At 43.2% G+C, this 17,193-nt stretch overlaps 1 protein-coding gene across 1 annotated transcript; it reads left to right on the top strand.

The window, feature by feature from the left end:
• Positions 1-450: 450 nt before the first annotated feature.
• LOC113305553 (dual specificity protein kinase shkD-like) lies at positions 451-828 on the top strand. Its single transcript, XM_026554574.1, has one exon. It carries the CDS (start codon positions 451-453, stop codon positions 826-828), a length of 378 nt encoding a protein of 125 aa, XP_026410359.1.
• The last annotated feature ends 16,365 nt before the right edge of the window (positions 829-17,193 follow it).

A 17,193-nucleotide genomic window follows, 5' to 3' on the forward strand; every position in this document is an offset into this window, starting at 1 on the left:
CTTGTATAAATAGGTCTCACTTATTTCCACCAAAGGACAAGTTTTGGGAAGGAGAATACAACACTCAGAAATCACTTGTTAGTTTTCTACTTTCTGATACAAGTCGTTAAACAACTACTCTTCCCGAATCAAATATTCTGGTCTTAAACCTCTCTCCGCTTCCCTCCCTAGACCAAACCTTCTCCTTCACTTTATGACCGAAGTAAGTCTGGAATGGCCATTTCTTGGTTTAGGCCGGATTTGTACAGATTGATCTCTCGAATCAAAGTACTCCCTTACAGTACATTGTTTAGGGTTTAGACTCGTTTCTCACCCACATACTCGAAATTACCAAAATCAGTATAAAATGTTTTCACCCTCAAACAATTGGCGACCACAGTGGGAGATCAGTCTCTCGGTTGCAATATCAACTTCTAGCTTTTAATTTCGTCTTTCAATTCCAAACTCAATATGGTAGAACTTAGATCCGGGTCAGCAACGAACCCTGGGAACACCAGCGCGGAAACCGTCCCTGTTGCTAACACTCCTCCCAGCGGCATTAACATGCCGCCTACTAATCCCAGCAGCACGGAAAGCGCTCCTTCAGGCATTACACCGCCAATCACTAGGGCCAGAGTTGCTGCCACCCCTAACGCTTCTACGCCGCCTACCAATACCATTAACACAGAAAGTGCTCATTCAGGTGTTACATCACCAGTCACCAAGGCCAGAGCTGCTGCTGCCGCCCCTAATGTTTCGTCGAGTATGGCATCTCCGACCATCACTAGGACTACAGTTACTCCACTATCAGGACGAGAAACCGGAGGAGCTAGAGGAGGCCGCCCCTAGATCACCATTGCTTATTTGATGGAAAGACAGGAGGTTCTTGTTAGAGCTCAGGCGGACATGGCTTCGACTCAGAAAGAAGTACTTGTCTTTTTCAAGACCCTAACGGAGCGGCTACAACAGGAGCCGCGCCATACAGAGTTGATGAAGAACACCTCCATACCCCTGGCGCCGGCACCTCAGCAGAGTATACCTTTGTAGACAAAGAAACTCACGCCAGAACCCCATTGGAGAGAAATCAACCGTCCAATTTCGTCACGCGAGAAGATTTAGAGCAACTTCTTCAGAATGGAATCAAAAGTGATGATGTAGACATGCATCAACATCAACCCCCTTATCCGCCTGAAATACAAAGAATTCCTCTTCCAAGAGGATACGCTTCTCCTCAATTCACCTTATACGACGACACCGGGAACGCTCGTGAACATATCTCTCGATTCCTGGAGTCCCTAGGCGAACACGAATACAACCACGTCTCTCCGTCTGAGGGAGTTTTCGAAGTCGCTTACTGGAAGAGCATACACGTGGTACAACAACATCACACCAAACAGCATCTCCAACTTGGGTGACATGGTTACGGATTTCTAAAAAAAGTACTTCTTCGTGTCTGAGCAGGTTACCTTCTCGGATCTAGGAAGGATGTTCCAACGAGATAACGAACATCCAAATGATTTTGTCAAGAGATTCAGGGTTCAAGAGGTAGACTGTCACGACCCAAACGTGACTTATAACAATTGGTGAATTCCTGCATCAACGGTATGGCTCCCATCTATCGCGCCTTACTATAGACCCTGCGGTTCCAGACTTTCTCTGAACTCCATGAGGATGCCAAAAGATCGGCCACGACAGCACCAACATTGTTAGAAAGAACCAGGACAATTAGAGGCGAGGACGTACGCGAAACTCGAGGAAGTAGACGTTTCATCAATAAGCAATACAACACTGGTTCCTCCTCTGTGAGCGTAGTGTACGAAGGAGGGAAAAGGAAGGCCCCAGTGGCAGATCAACAGCCTAAGCGCGTGGCACCAGCAGAACGGGAGGCTCCGCCACGGATGGCTACCGCTAAGGATCCCATGAGTCGTCATAAAGCTGGAGAAAACGTCCTGGATTTCCCGTTCCCGATCGAGGAAGTGATCGAACTCTTAGAGGCATGGATCCAAGACGATGTCATCAAACTACCACCCCTCATACGCCCACCGACCGAGGCATAGATGGAGCACCCCAAATATTGTCGCTGTCACCGGTTTGTTCACCACGACTGAAACAAACTAAAGCATATCTTTAAGGAGAAGGTATAGGCAGGGGAACTTCAGCTGGGAAATGAGGGAGTGCATAGAGATCCCCTTCCAATCAGAAATTACGGAATCTCTGGGGACTCCGTACAAGAAACTGTACAATCCATGATGCAGCATGTGTGCGAAATTCTCTACCTTTACAAGACGCGGCGTCAAGACATCTTCACGACCCTCAATCGTGTTGTGTCGGGAAAACGATTTTTCCGGTTACGAAAGCTACACCAGAAGCACCGGCTCTTTTAGGGGACAGCGCTGAAAAACACAACTGGGGACTGCTAACCACGTCCTATCTAAGGGGCACTGAGCTCGACAACACTTTGATCGATGCAGCCTATGACTTCAATATCATTACCATCAAGACTCTGAGAGCTGCGGTAATTTTGAAGCAAGAGACTACCCACTCTCCATCTGTGGTCAAGAATTCAGAAAGAGAAGCGATGAACGCATACGGCTACATTAGCCTCGAAATCAATATGGGAGATGCTATAACGCGTGGAAAATTCCACATTATCAAAGAACTTTCAAGTTATGACATGATCCTGGGGAGTTCTTGGGTATTCGACAACAAAGCCAAATTGGGAGCATCCCCTCTGCCAGTGTCAACGCCCGAAAGATCTTCCAACAAGCCGTCCAACCTGCTGCCATATCAACAACTTACCAATGGAACTCGATTACCCGAGGAAAGCCCGTCCGCGCTCGCTCATAGATCCCAAACGCAAGAAACCATTACCCATAAAATCACGACCAGAAAAGCCGAAACCCTGCAAAAAATACTTTACTCAAAACTTTGAAGGGAAGAATATACAAGGAATCATCAGACGGCAGGAAAGGTATGGAATATCAAACAACTTATTTTGATGAATGCCTTTTCGAAAAAGAGGTTTTATTCAAAGAAGCTAAATAAGCGGGATGTTATTTAGCGAAACCCTAACTTCTCCATGGATACAAAGAAGATAAACATCAAAGCGGCTACACGCCAAAGAGAAACTGCAAAAAGGGAAACTGGTCATTGAAAGCATACGCCCGGATTGTCAACGCCTCTATCAGAGCCCTTTCAAGCACTTTCCCCAATAATCTTTCGGACAACAAACGTTCCATTCAGAAGCCGCCTCTGTAACAACAACTCCAACATCCCACCCGGAAACCGCCTCAGCAGCGACCATTTTCGCCTCCTGTCCAACACCCACTTCGACAACCGTCTCATCATATGCCACCACAGCTTCTCCAACGTCCCTAACAGCAGTTTCGGCATCCACTCCAAAAGCTGCTTCTGTTTCGTGAACCACAACGGCGTCTTCCTCGAAAGCTTTTTCAGCGGGCTTTCGAGGGTGTCCCGGTTCGTCCGCATCAGAATCAAGGATTATGATACCATCTCGGGCAGGGAAATTAAGCTGGCTCTCCCCTAGAAGTTTCACAGACTCATTCTTCCACCGCTTCAACCGAGAGGCGAGTTGTTCAGCCCCAGCGCTGGTCTGTGAAGAAGTTTCGTTGCCCTGAGGTATCTCAACGCGCTGGGATGCTTCATCATCACCCCGCTTTTCCTCCATGTCCACCAGAGTCATGAAAGCCTGAGCATGCATCCGCACTCCACATAATTAGGTGAAAGGCATGACCTGAATAATTTCTCCAGCTTCACGAAACAGAGAATTAATTCTGCCCAATGCCTTCTCATGAGAAGAAAACCAGTTTTCGTCGATCCCAAAGATTCTCTCCGAAGAGTCAGAGGTACTGTTGTCACTGGAAAATCCCATTATCTACCACAAAATCAAAAGATGGAATAAGTTCTCACCCTATCTGCACCAGCAATCTACATGAAGAAGAGAACATAGTGAGGAACCAGGAGAAAGCACAAGACGATACCTGTAAAGAGGATAGACGTGATTTCAAGACGATCTGTATCGCCTCTTGTATTCAGCAGAGCGATGAAATCCGAAAAAGGAAAACTTTCTACCAGTCGTGAATTAAGGTGTGATATCGGCTGGAAAAGATATTTGTCTATGCGAGTCAATTAGGGTCTGATATAAAAACGTGGAAGTACGTGTTTGGAACATGCTGGCCTGCGTTATCGCTACTGCTCTACTGCCAGCCCCGGAACTTGGAAGCGAAACCGGCTGTATAACATGAGGAGGAGAGCTAACACCTTTCATACGGACTTGATACTTTGATATATGAATAAGGAAAGGATTTCCTACTCGAGCCAGGCATGGAAAGAGGCAACCGAGCCAGCATGAGACGCCAACAGTCTGCGCCACGCAGAGCCAACAACCCACGCCATGCCAAGCTAGCACCATGCAAATCCAGTGCCCATTCTAAGCCGATCCAATGCTAACGGCTCCATCCCAATCCGATCCAATTCCCGCGGCTCCATCCCAAGCCGCACAATACCTGCGACTCCCATTCCAAGTCGATCAACGCCAGCAGCTCCGTTTTAAGCCACACCATGCCAACGGATTTCCAATCCAAGCCAGCAACGCCAACAACTCTGCATTACCTAGCCTAGCCAAGCTGACGCCAACTGTTTGCATCCCGGCCAGCAACCACCTCTACCACTCTGCGGCCTAGCTAGCAGCATCACGAGCAGAATCTAAGCAAAGCCACCAATACAAGAATCACGAATTCTCCTTACCTCCCGAAAAACCTTAGACGGATCTTCCTAACCATCTCTTCATGACTTGCCGTATCAATTTTGTCCTTATCTGTCACCATCTTATGCTTAGCTCGCAACAAAGCCCCTGTTCAGAGCTAAGCAGGGGACTTAATGTTGATGGTGGTTTTTAGCTTAGGGATAAAATCGTAAAACCTTAGTCAAACAGTGACGTCACACTTGAGTAATAATGTCGCCACTAGCACATTTATTGAAACATTCAACATGTCTGCGTAAAATTACCGGAGTACCTTTTTTATGTATATGCCATGCTCCACGGCAGGGCCCTCGGTACTGACTGGAATCATCTCTACACATGCCAGCCACGCATGCTAGCAAAACGTGCCAATAACATGTTATGCCATCCACATCTCCGCTCCAAAGGCATGTCGACCATGCCACCTGCACCACCGTTCCAACGGCCTGCCATGCCAGCCACATCTCCGCGCCAAAGGCATGCCGACCATTCCAGTGGCACCACCGTGCCAATGGCCTGCCATGCCAACCGCATCTCCGCGCCAAAGGCATGCCAACCATGCCAGCCGCACCACCGTGCCAATGGCATGCCATGCCATCCACATCTTCGCGCCAAAGGCATTCCAACCATGCCAGCCGCACCACCGTTCCAATGGTATGCCATGCAAGCCACATCTCCGCGCCAAAGGCATGCTGACCATGCCAGCTGCACCACCGTGCCAATGGCCTGCCATGCCAACCACATCTCCACGCCAAAGGCATGCCAACCATGCCAGCCGCACCACCGTGACAAGGGCATGCCATGCCAGCCACATCTTCGCGCCAAAGGCATGCCGACCATGAGACCCGCACCATCGTGCCAATGGCATGCCATGCCAGCCACACCTCCGCGCCAAAGGCATGCCGACCATGCCTCCATGCCGCTGGCTGCCAAATGAAGGGTTGCAACAATCAACGGCCACCCTTCCTTCTGAGATACAAATCTCAGCCGTCCAAGTTCGCCACCAAACGCGTGGAAACTTTTGGCCCAATGTCGAGCCCTAGTTTTTGCCGCGCCTAAACTATGCCAAAACCCTAATTTTGGTCGCGCCGAAGACTATGCCAAAATCCTAGCTTGGTCGCGCATAAACCATGCCAAATCCATGTCGGCCATGTCTCCATGCCGCTAGCTGCCAAACGAAGGGTTGCGACAATCAACGGACACCCTTCCCTCTAAGATGCAAATCTCAGCCGTCCAAGTTCGCCACCAAACGCGTGGAAACTTTTGGCCCAACGCCAAGCCCTAATTTTGGCCGCGCCTAAACTATGTGAAAACCCTAATTTTGGCCGCGCCTAAGACTATGCCAAAATCCTAGCTTGGTCGCGCCTAAACCATGCCAAAGACATGCCGTCCATGCCTCCATGCCGCTGGCTGCCAAACGAAGGGTTGCAACAATCAACGACCACCCTTCCCTCTAAGATGAAAATCTCAGCCGTCCAAGTTCGCCACCAAACGCGTGGAAACTCTTGGCCCAATGCCAAGCCCTAATTTTCGCCGCGCCTAAACTATGCCAAAACCCTAATTTTGGCCGCGCCTAAACTATGCCAAAACCCTAATTTTGGCTGCGCCTAAACCATGCCAAAGCCATGCCTCCGTGCCGCTGTCTGCCAAACGAAGGGTTGCAACAATCAACGGACACCCTTCCCTGTGAGATGCGAATCTCAGCCCTCCAAGTTCGCCACCAAACGCGTGGCAACTTTTGGCCCAATGCCAAGCCCTAATTTTGGCCGCTCCCTAAAACTTTTCCAAAATCCTAGCTTGGCCGCGCCTAAACCATGCCAAATCCATTTCGGACATGCCTCCATGCCGCTGGCTGCCAAACGGAAGGCGACAACAATCAACGGCTGTCCTTCCTCCTGAGATGCAGATCTCAGCCGTACGAACTTGCCACCAAACGACTTGTGGCAATATCTTAGCTACGGTGCCAACTCTTGGCCACGACGACAAAGCCCTAATTTGGCCACGCCAAAGCCATGCTACTGGCTTCCAAACAGAAGGTTTCGATAATCAACGACTATCCTTCTCCCTGAGATGCAGATCTTAGCCGTACAAACTTGCCACCAAACGACTTGTGGCAACCTTTGGCTACGCTGCCAACTCTTTGGCCACGACACATACTTAGCTATGCCAATTCTTTGGTTACGGCACCAAACCCTAATTAGCGACGCCAGGAGCATACGCAAGCCATGCCACCAACGTGGCCACGCCACCGGCTACCAACGGAAGGTAACCACAATCAACGACTAACCTTCCTCTCAAGATGCGAAATCTCGGTCGTCGAAAGTCACCACAGAACCGTCAAGCCTCTCAATCTTCACTTGCCAAACAATAGCAACATGCTACACGTTTTCCATAAAAACACTCGAGACATTTAAACATGTCACAAACTGGGGGATGCTCATCAGGGTATTGGTATGGTGGTTTACAGCGTGCGACGTACACTACCCCCGTTACAAGAAAGTGTCATAAGAGTGAGGCGGTTAGTAAATACAGGAAGTAATGGTGAACATTTCCTTAATTATGGAAACATCAATTCCAGGCGTTACCCGTTACCGCTTTCTTCCATTTACTCAACCGTTTCCACCTCTTACGAGACCAGGGTACGTTTTTGTTGCGACTTGTATAAATAGGTCTCACCTATTTCCACCAAAGGACAAGTTTTGGGCAGGAGAATACAACACTCAGAAATCACTTGTTAGATTTCCCATCTGTTATCTTTCCACTTTCTAATACAAGTCATCAAACAACTACTCTTCACGAATCAACTATTCTGGTCTCAACACTCTCTCCGCTTCCCTCCCTATACCTACCCTTCTCCTTCACTTTGTGACCGAAGCAAGTCTGGAACGGCCATTTCTTGGTTTAGGCCGGATTTGTACAGATTGATATCTCGAATCAAAGTACTCCCTTGTAGTACATTGTTTAGGGTTTAGACTCGTTTCTCACCCACAACTCGAAATTACCAAAATCAGCAGAAACTGTTTTCACCCTCAAACAATTGTTTCGTCGATTTAGGCCCTCAAACGTGCTCAAATAAAGCTTGGAAATTTTCTGAGGATGAAGAAACATGGGTAGATCACAATTCGACTTCGGACGAAGATTCTACAACATTTTCAATGAAGACCTAACTTCTGAATTTTCTGATGACGAATTATGAAGAAATTTTTCATTCATCCACGTCAGGAGCTACACCATCAACGCAAGGCCGCACTTCATCTTCATCTAATAGTCTCACTTGCTGAAGTTGATGGTGTTTCTGCTGATGAGATATGCGCTTTTCATCTTCAGCTCTTTTCTTTTGTGACATTTCATCACGTCTCTGCTTTTTCTTCGCATCTGCTAAAACCAAGAAAGTATATATCTTAGCACGAACCTCTCTCAAATGATCAAGAGACATAACATGTATAGCTTTCCAGCATCTCTGAAAGGTTGATTCACCTTGGCATGAACATCTTCTGAAGTCTTCATATTTGACTTGATATTTCTGGAGCGTTCCCCGGAAGAACCAGAATGGTGGTTGTAACTGAAAGTCATCATTATCTGAGGTGAAAGATATGGAGTCATGGATATACCAATAACACACACGCAACAAAAATGGTAACAACCCAACTCTTACCTATTTACAATTTCACTAGTTGTAGTGATTATAACGTCAGAATTTCGAAAACTTGCTCATTCCTTCAAACCTGCAAAGACGAGCAAAAATTCATTATTCATAATCATGACTTGATTTTCAGAAAATCGTGAACAACCCACGTAAATTTTTACTATGTTAACATCCACTAATTTTTCAAAAATTGGACAGATGTCCATTCTACAATTGTGAAAACTCACATAAAGACAGTATTTCATCATGTATAATTGTCTACTTTCAACAGTTGTTCAAAATCAAAACATTGATTTTTACAAAAAAATATTTTAACTTGAAACTCACGTAAATTTGAAGAACAATATATATATATATATATATATATATATATATATATATATATATATATATATATATATATATATATATATATATATTGATCCCTCGCGCGAGCATCTGCCTTTGAAGTGAGAGTATATTTTCAAAGATTTCTGAAAGCTCGAAGATAAAAAAAAATTCACGAAAGCTCATAAACAAAATTCTTATTACTAACAGACACACGTCTATTAAAAAAAAAAACTTTTCTCTCGTACGAGCATCCACCTTTGAAACGAGAGTTTATTTCATTTTGTGAAATCTCATATATTTAAAAAGTAATAAATTTTTTGGTTTTCGTGAAAGCTCATTGACAAAAATTTTATCATTAGACTCAGGAATATTTTGTTTGTTTCTTAAACTAACGAACGAACGAACGTTTGTTCCTAAAACAAGGATTTCCTTTTTTGGTCCCGGTCCGACAAACGCTAAACCAATCAAAATCGGGCGTCTGATCGTCCAAATCAGCGGTGCCTCATCTTTCCGTACTCATGGGATGACACTCTATCATACTATCAGGGTCCTTACCTGGAGATTCGCTCGTACATGACATCATTGGAGCAAATCAGGGATTCTGAAAATGCCTTTGTTCGACTAAGTCCGACTGCTTATCTCATCTAATGGAAAATCACCATCTAATGCTTACTGCGGAACATGACTTTCCCCCACTAAGCAGGAGACTTAATGTTGATGGTGGATTTTCAACAAGGGATAAAATCGTAAAATCATGATACTGCATGATTCTGACCTGGCTTCTGGAATGCATGTGACGGTTCATATTTTATGATCCGTGAACCGTTTCACGATCTCTGACCGAGTGAACATTCCTCTCAGAGCCATGATGAATATGTTTCTCGAAAGGCCTCCTAGCTGAGCGTTCGATGTTGCACATTTCATCATGCCCTCTATGTTGAATAAAATGATTGGGCGGTCCTCTAGACATGATTGTTTGTTAGAGGGCTTAACGCCTTCAGGACGTCGACGTTGCACGTCGTTCCCTGACTACATAGAGAGACCCACCTCTACATAGATTAATGATTGGGCGGTTCTCTAGACATAATTGTTTGTTAGAGGGATTAACGCCTTCATGACGTCGACGATACTCGTTGTTCCCTGACTATGTAGAGAGACCGTGTATAGATTCAGCAGCTCTTTAGACATAATTTTTTGTTAGAGGGCTAAACGCCTTCAGGACGTCGACGCTGCACGTTGTTCCCTGACTATACACCTTTCAGAACGAGTATGATGATTCAACTATCTCATATCTCGATTCTACAATAGATTAATTCTAGCGTGACATTCACCGACTGAATTCCTAGAAAATAATCTATTTTATCTCATTACTCCGTTCCATGGATGATCCCCGGCTGATTCCATGGATTAGTAATAGATAACCAATTTGTCTCATTACTCCGTTCCCTGAATCCCCCGGCTGGATTTCATGGATTAGCAATAGATACTCAACTCATTTTATTACTCCGTTTCATGAATTATTCCCAGCTGAATTTCATGAATTAGTAATAAATATTCAACAATCGGGCATCTGGACTATCACTGAGTAAGCCCCAAGAAAATGGTGCAAGTATACTCAACAATGATGCACGAATGAGCATTCAAAAATATGGACAAAAGAGGAATCCTACACAAAATAGGAGAGAGAAAATAATAATAAAAATAAAAAGAAGCGCTTAGGGACTGGGCCCACCGGTCGGCCTGTCACGCTGTCGTGGCCGGTCCCCCACGCCTCTCCCTTTATTTTTCCTTATTTTATTATTTCATGATCCCATGAAGACTCCTTCATTCGAGCAAATTTCCTTGTTTGAGCAAAACTCACGGTTTCTCCACATTTTCCCTCAAACGATGAAAAATAATAAAAATAGGGGAAGGTGTCACGGGATCGGTCCACCTAGCCAGCCGGCCATGCCCTAGCCGTGGCCGGTCCCACACCTTGCAATCCTTGTTTTCATAATTATTATTTCCCTCATTTCATTTTTTTTTCATAATTACTATTTCCCTCATCTCATGAAACTCCTCCGTTTGAGCAAAAACCCTCGTTTTTCCATATTTTCTCAAATATTACTCAAACCCTGAAAAAGCCAAAAAGTCAAATAGTCACATGACCGACTAGGCTATTCACGAAAAAATATTAAAATATTATTATTTTAATATTCTCAAAATATTGATCAAACGAGCAAAATTCTACTTGCTCATTCGAGCAAAATCAAGAATTTCAGTCACAGACCGAACTCTTCTGAAAATCCAAAATGTTGCTCAAACGCACACCAGAAAATACCAAAACTCTCAGGACTGAGACACAGAAATTATGGTGACACGGGCATGCTTCCTTGACTGACCAAGGCCATCCCTAAGTCTTGCAGGGAGCCGGTCCCACACATCTTTATAATTTTGACCTAATTTACTCAATTGCTCATATTGGGTCCAACCTCTTTCCAACCAACTTGGAATTTGCTCAAACGACCATCAGCTGGTCCCACAACCACCAAGGACCGGTGTTATGCCCTCTTGGTCGGTCCCTCACTTCTCCATAATTAGGTTTTATCACCTAATGCTCAGACGAGCACTGTTTTCATAAATGATTAAACCAGCATTTAATCATCATTCCACCAACTGGTCAACGGACTTTGGTGCATGCTCACACGAGAACCTGGGCACTACAAGGTCGTTCATTATCCCATATAACCGGTCTTCCTTCACTCAGTGATTGATTTTCAATAAATCACCAACTGATCAGCAATCGATCAAAATTAGGGATTCGAACTGAATGCTCTGCAAATCATGATTTTGAGCAAGTTTGAATACTAATAATTTTATGTTGATCCAGCAATCAACATCTTTATTAATTACACAATATTCGGTCCAGCTAGCAATATTTTAATTAATATTTTATTTGGTCATGGTACCAATAATTCAGCGCACGAGCAACATTCGCTTAGATGAGAAATATTTTCTCAGTTCATCAATATTCATCATGTTGATGCAATTGTCAACATTTATTCAAGAACTATACGTTTCAGCAGACATGTTCAATTCATGAATCCTAGAGCATTCAACAATCATGCTCAATTGAACAATACTTAGACTCACCATCTAATCAGTCAACAATTAACCAATTAAATACACGTCTTCCTTGCAGTCTCCACATTCGTGAGACATCAATCACGTCACATGGGGGATATTAATTAGGGTTTTGGTATGGCAGCCTACGGCACGTGTGTTCATCCACGGTGAGAAATGTGAGTAAGTTGTGCAAGCGGTTGAGGGAGTTAGCAAAGTAGTGGGTGGACAATCAACCAAGTCTCCACACAACATGGAACTGATTTTACCACGATCTCCCACTTTCCCATTTTTTCACTCAAAAAACCGACACACTTACATGGATCAATGTGTTTACAATTCTGACAATATAAATAAGTCCTGAATCGATGACTGAAAAAAAAAGAACTTATCTCGATTGAAACTTATTCACAGAACTCAACACTCAACAGTTCATCAATTTGCAGAAAACCACAAATCGTACACAATCCTTGATCATTATTAATCCCACACAATTATCAGCATCCCTCCTACAGATCAACCCATCTCCCTCTTTGTGACCGAATTGACTCTGGAACGTCCATTGACTTGGTTTAGGCCGGAGTCCGACAGATTGATCTCTCGAACTCAAAGCACTCCCGTGCAGTGCATCTGTTTGAGGTTAGGCAGTTTGCTCGGTTGAGGAGCCTCCATCACACGGTCGTCTCTCCGTGCCCCAGAAAACCGGCAAATCGTTTTTTCCCCATCAACAGGTTTCAACGAAGCAGTCTCGAGACCAAAAGGAGAAATTGTCTTACAGGTACGAGCAGGGCCCTTAGTGACCAACACAAGTGAAAAAGCGAGGGTCTAACAACACCACCCAATATTTCGCTTAGCAATCTGTATGGACAAACTCGAATATACTTTTAAGAGAATCAAAAAGACTCAATCAATTAAAAGTATATCAACGAGTTTATATCTCTCTTCTTGATTTGATTTACTCAAGCAAGAACTGCGAGTTCTAATCAAATACAAGGTATAACTTGGATAGTACCAAAGACCAATTTCTAAGGATCAATCAATATCAATCAACAACCAAAGGTCGGATTTCCAATTGATTGATTCAAACGCACAACCTATATTATTTCAATTATATAAACAAATATAACGCGGAAATAGAAATAACACAGACACCAGAAATAACCCCAATCAATCTCCTACTGATCCAAGGTACAGTTGTACTCCCTACGCCTCTGATCCCAGCAGGATACTGCGCACTTGATTCCCTTAGCTAATCTCACCCACAACTAAGAGTTGTTACGACCCAAAATCGCAGGCTTTGACAATAAACAAATCTGTCTCACACAGACAAGTCTATCAAAGGATCAATCTGTCTCCCACAGAAAAACCCTAAAGTTCTTGTTCCGTCTTTTGATAATAATCAAGGTGAACAGGAACCAATTGATAATCCAGTCTTATATTCCCGAAGAACAGCCTAGATAAATCAATCACCTCACAAAAATCTTAATCGTATGGTAGCGAAACAAGGTGTTGCGGAATCAAAAACAATGATACGAAGATGTTTGTGATTACATTTTATATATTGCCTATCGGAGATATCAATCTCAAGCCAATCAATCTAATTGTACTCGTACGATAGAAGATGCAAGATCAGATCACACAACTATGATAAAAGTAGTATCGGTCTGGCTTCACAATCCCAATGAAGTCTTTATGTAGTTAACCTGGTTTTAGAAGAAGAAAACCAAAGGTTAAAGGAGAACCGACTCTAGCACGCAAACTAGTATCACACGTGAGGTGTGGGTATTAGTTTTGCAGAGTTGCTAGATGTCCCCTTATATAGTCTGTCAAATCAGGGTTTCTCCTTGGTCACAAAGCAAACAATATCCACCGTCAGATGAAAACCTGATTTAGATTCAAGCTAATATTTCTCAACCGTTAGATCGAAAACTTATCTTGTTATACATAAATGAAATGCACGCTTCTAGGTTTGTTAACCGTACCCAAACGTGTACATTGTTGGTTCAACAATATTAACCAAAAGGTTATCCATATATGAGCATTTCATACCAACCATATTCTTCTTCACCATAACTAGTTCAAATGACTCAAATGAACTAGTTAGAGAGTTGTTCAATTGCAAGGAAATCTTATGTACTACGCAAGACACAATTGAAGAAAAGATGATTTGATTCACTCGAATCGGTTCATGAACTTTATAGCCACGGTTTGTAAATTTCATTCCTTAGTCTTTATAAGTTTAAGTTCAGAAATCATCTTCAGATATATAACCTTCTTAAGTTCGCACACTAGGTTCGCGGATTTAAGCAACCAGACAGAGTTTACAAACTCCAGCAGAAAATCTCGGCAAAGACTTTCCGCCGGTTCGCGGACTGGTACTCACGCAACTAGTTTGTCAACTCCAGCAGAATTTCTCGGGATGAGAAGTTCGGCAGTTCGCGGACTGAGTTCACGGACTTGGCAACAAGCCATTCTTCCGGTTTCTCTTAATCAACAAAGTTCACAAACTTTGGTTCAAGGGATAGGACTTATGCACATATGTGTTTCCACAACAATACTTATGTCCATCATTGGTTATGTAATCTAAACTCTCATTCCAATCATTGAAACATTCTTAGAGGACGTTATATAGTTGCTACACCATTTATCGTCAAAGCAATTTTCAAAGTGATTGAAACATATCATGACTTTCGTCACTAGGTAAAGATAAACATGGTCGAAGCGAAACGCTTACCAACACATATTTCGAGATACAAATATGAGAGGTATACTCGGATCAAAATACCAAATGTGTATAATCTATGTCTATATATATAACATACGAATTTTTGTCTCAAGAAGTAGGATATAGAGTAGATAGACTTTTGAGTGACAGATAAGTTCAAGTCTTCACATACCTTTTTGTCGAGAAGTTCCACCGGTTCCTTGAGTAGTTCTTCTACTTGTATGATGAATCGCCATGAAGTCCTTGAGCTCAATTACACTTTCTATCTTAGTCCGAGACTTAGCTATAATAGACTAGAAATCAAGACTTATAGTTTTGATCACTAACATTGACAAACATGCTTGAGATAGCAATGCATGAGAGATCGATCGAGCAATGATCTAATAACAAAGTTCTGCATCGTGGATGCACCTTCGCCCTACAATTTCATTGTGGGACGACTATGGGTCCATCACTTAAGAGGGACGGCTTCGACTTATCACAAGTACCTTCAATTCCCTACACCGATGGGTGAAATGGAAATCAAAGGAGATCAACAAGATGCAAGGTTATGCAATCTAGCGGAGGTCAGGCTTAACGAAGAAAGAGTCGTTGCACAGCAACACGAAAGTAAAAGACGAAGGGAGAACGCCAACGAAGTCAATAATGGAGGCTTCAAAGTCCCCGAAGCCCCCTCAGTTCAAGAATCAAGCACATCCGCCATTTCGGTAGCGGACACTTCTGCTAAATGACAATTATAGAAATGCACTCTTCTACAACTTCAGAATCCAACCTTTTCATCGGTGGAACCAACAAAGAAAATCAACATCGGAACGAAGACTGAGCCTAAGATGACCAACATCAGAACTTTACTAGAAGAGGAAGAGGAGATGCAACTGCAAAGGCTACTAAGGGAATATGCAGATGTCTTCGGATGGTGAATGGAAGACATGCCAGGAATTGACCCGAATTTGGTCTCCCACCACCTTCGGATCAAACCATAAATGGCACCGTTCAAGCAACGTATCCGCAAGGTGGAATATATCTACCAGGAAGCAGTGGAGAAGGAGTTGCAAAAACTCCTAGCAGCAGGATTCATACGAGAAGTCAAGTACCCCACGTGGATATCTAACATGGTGATTGTTCCTAAGAAGAACGGAGGCGTACGTATCTGCATCGACTTTAGAACTCTCAACAAAGCATGCCCCAAGGTTAGCTACCCGCCACCCAACATTGACCAACTGGTCAATGCAACCGAAGGTCACCAGAAGCTGTCCTTCATGGATGGTTACTCTGGTTACAAGCAAATATCCCTTGCAGAATAAGACCAGGAGAATACTGCGTTCTTTACTGTAAAGACCCTCAAGCTCGTCAATGTTATTAGACTAGTCAAGAGACGATTTGACCGCTAATAACTTGATTAGTTTAACATGAACGTTAATTAATAGGAATTAATCTAACAACGATCTAGATACGAAACTAGTATTGCTGGATAGATCTCGAAAAGTTACGCAGAATGGACTACTCGAACGTGTCAATCGGATATCGGAAAAAGAAGATATCATCATACTTGTTGAAGGGAAAAATAGCCATTTTGCGGTTTAACTGACCTGGCTGCCCTTATCTTTTGGTAGGGTGCCTTTAGTGAATCTGGTCAGCCTTTTCTCAAGACCAAATCGAGAAGATAAAGCCCGTTATTCTTTCTCTTTCTTCATTCTTCTTCTTTCTCCTTTCTTCTTCATTCCTTCTCTATTTCTCCTGTTCCTCTCAGCTCCTGATTCTGTGAGAAGATGTGTTTTTGAGATCGGAACTTAGGGGAAAACTTTAAGAGTTGTCTACTGGTGGTGGTGGTGTTATTAATTGAGCTCGGGAGAAGAAGAAAATCGATGATGTTGTAAATCAGAGATTAGGGATATTCATGGGAGTTATGATTTCAGATGATTAAGAAGATATTTAAGGATGGGTTGGTTGATTTGATGATCATGGTGGTGTTAATTCATGTGTTGATTCAAAATCAGGAAGAATCAATAGAAGGGTTTTCAATTTGATTTTAGAGTTGTGTGGATTTGAGATGTAGATCGAGTTGCTGATGGATTGAGAACTAATGGGTATTTGTTTAATTGAAGTTCTGAAGTTAATTTGGTACAAATTGAAGAATTAGGGTTTCTGAAGTGGGTGAATAGAAGAATCAAAGGAAATAGATGATGGGTAAGCTTAGTTGGAGGTTATGGTGAATCCAAGATGAAGAAGAACAAGAATTGAAAGATGATACTGGGTGTTAAGGTTAGGGTTTCATAACAGGGAACTTAGTGAAGTAATTCAGAGGATGTACAACCTGGGTAAGTTGCTAAATTGCTTAAATTGTGATATTAGAAGAATGAATGGTTAAATTGTTGATTTAAGATGTTGTTGAGTGAAATTGAGTTTAAGATGGATGGTTAAGATGATTACATAGTATATGAATGTGCTGATATGAGGATTATGATTATGGGAGTAAAGTTAATGAACTATAATGATGAGTTTTGGAGAAGCTGTAGGCTTGAGAGGGTTTCATACTGGCTATGATTGTTGTTGTTGTGTTAAATGGAATTTCAGAAGTGGTATGAGTTTGAGATGAAATGGCTAAGCAGTGGATCGATTGATAACTATTGATGTGTTGTTATTTTTGAT

The sequence above is a fragment of the Papaver somniferum genome, chromosome 8 (assembly GCF_003573695.1).
Source record: "Papaver somniferum cultivar HN1 chromosome 8, ASM357369v1, whole genome shotgun sequence".
In the NCBI taxonomy this organism is placed as follows: Eukaryota; Viridiplantae; Streptophyta; class Magnoliopsida; order Ranunculales; family Papaveraceae; genus Papaver; species Papaver somniferum.

Excerpts from the sequence above, each read along its gene's own strand:
- LOC113305553 (XM_026554574.1), top strand. The coding sequence starts at position 451 with ATGGTAGAACTTAGATCCGGGTCAGCAACGAACCCTGGGAACACCAGC.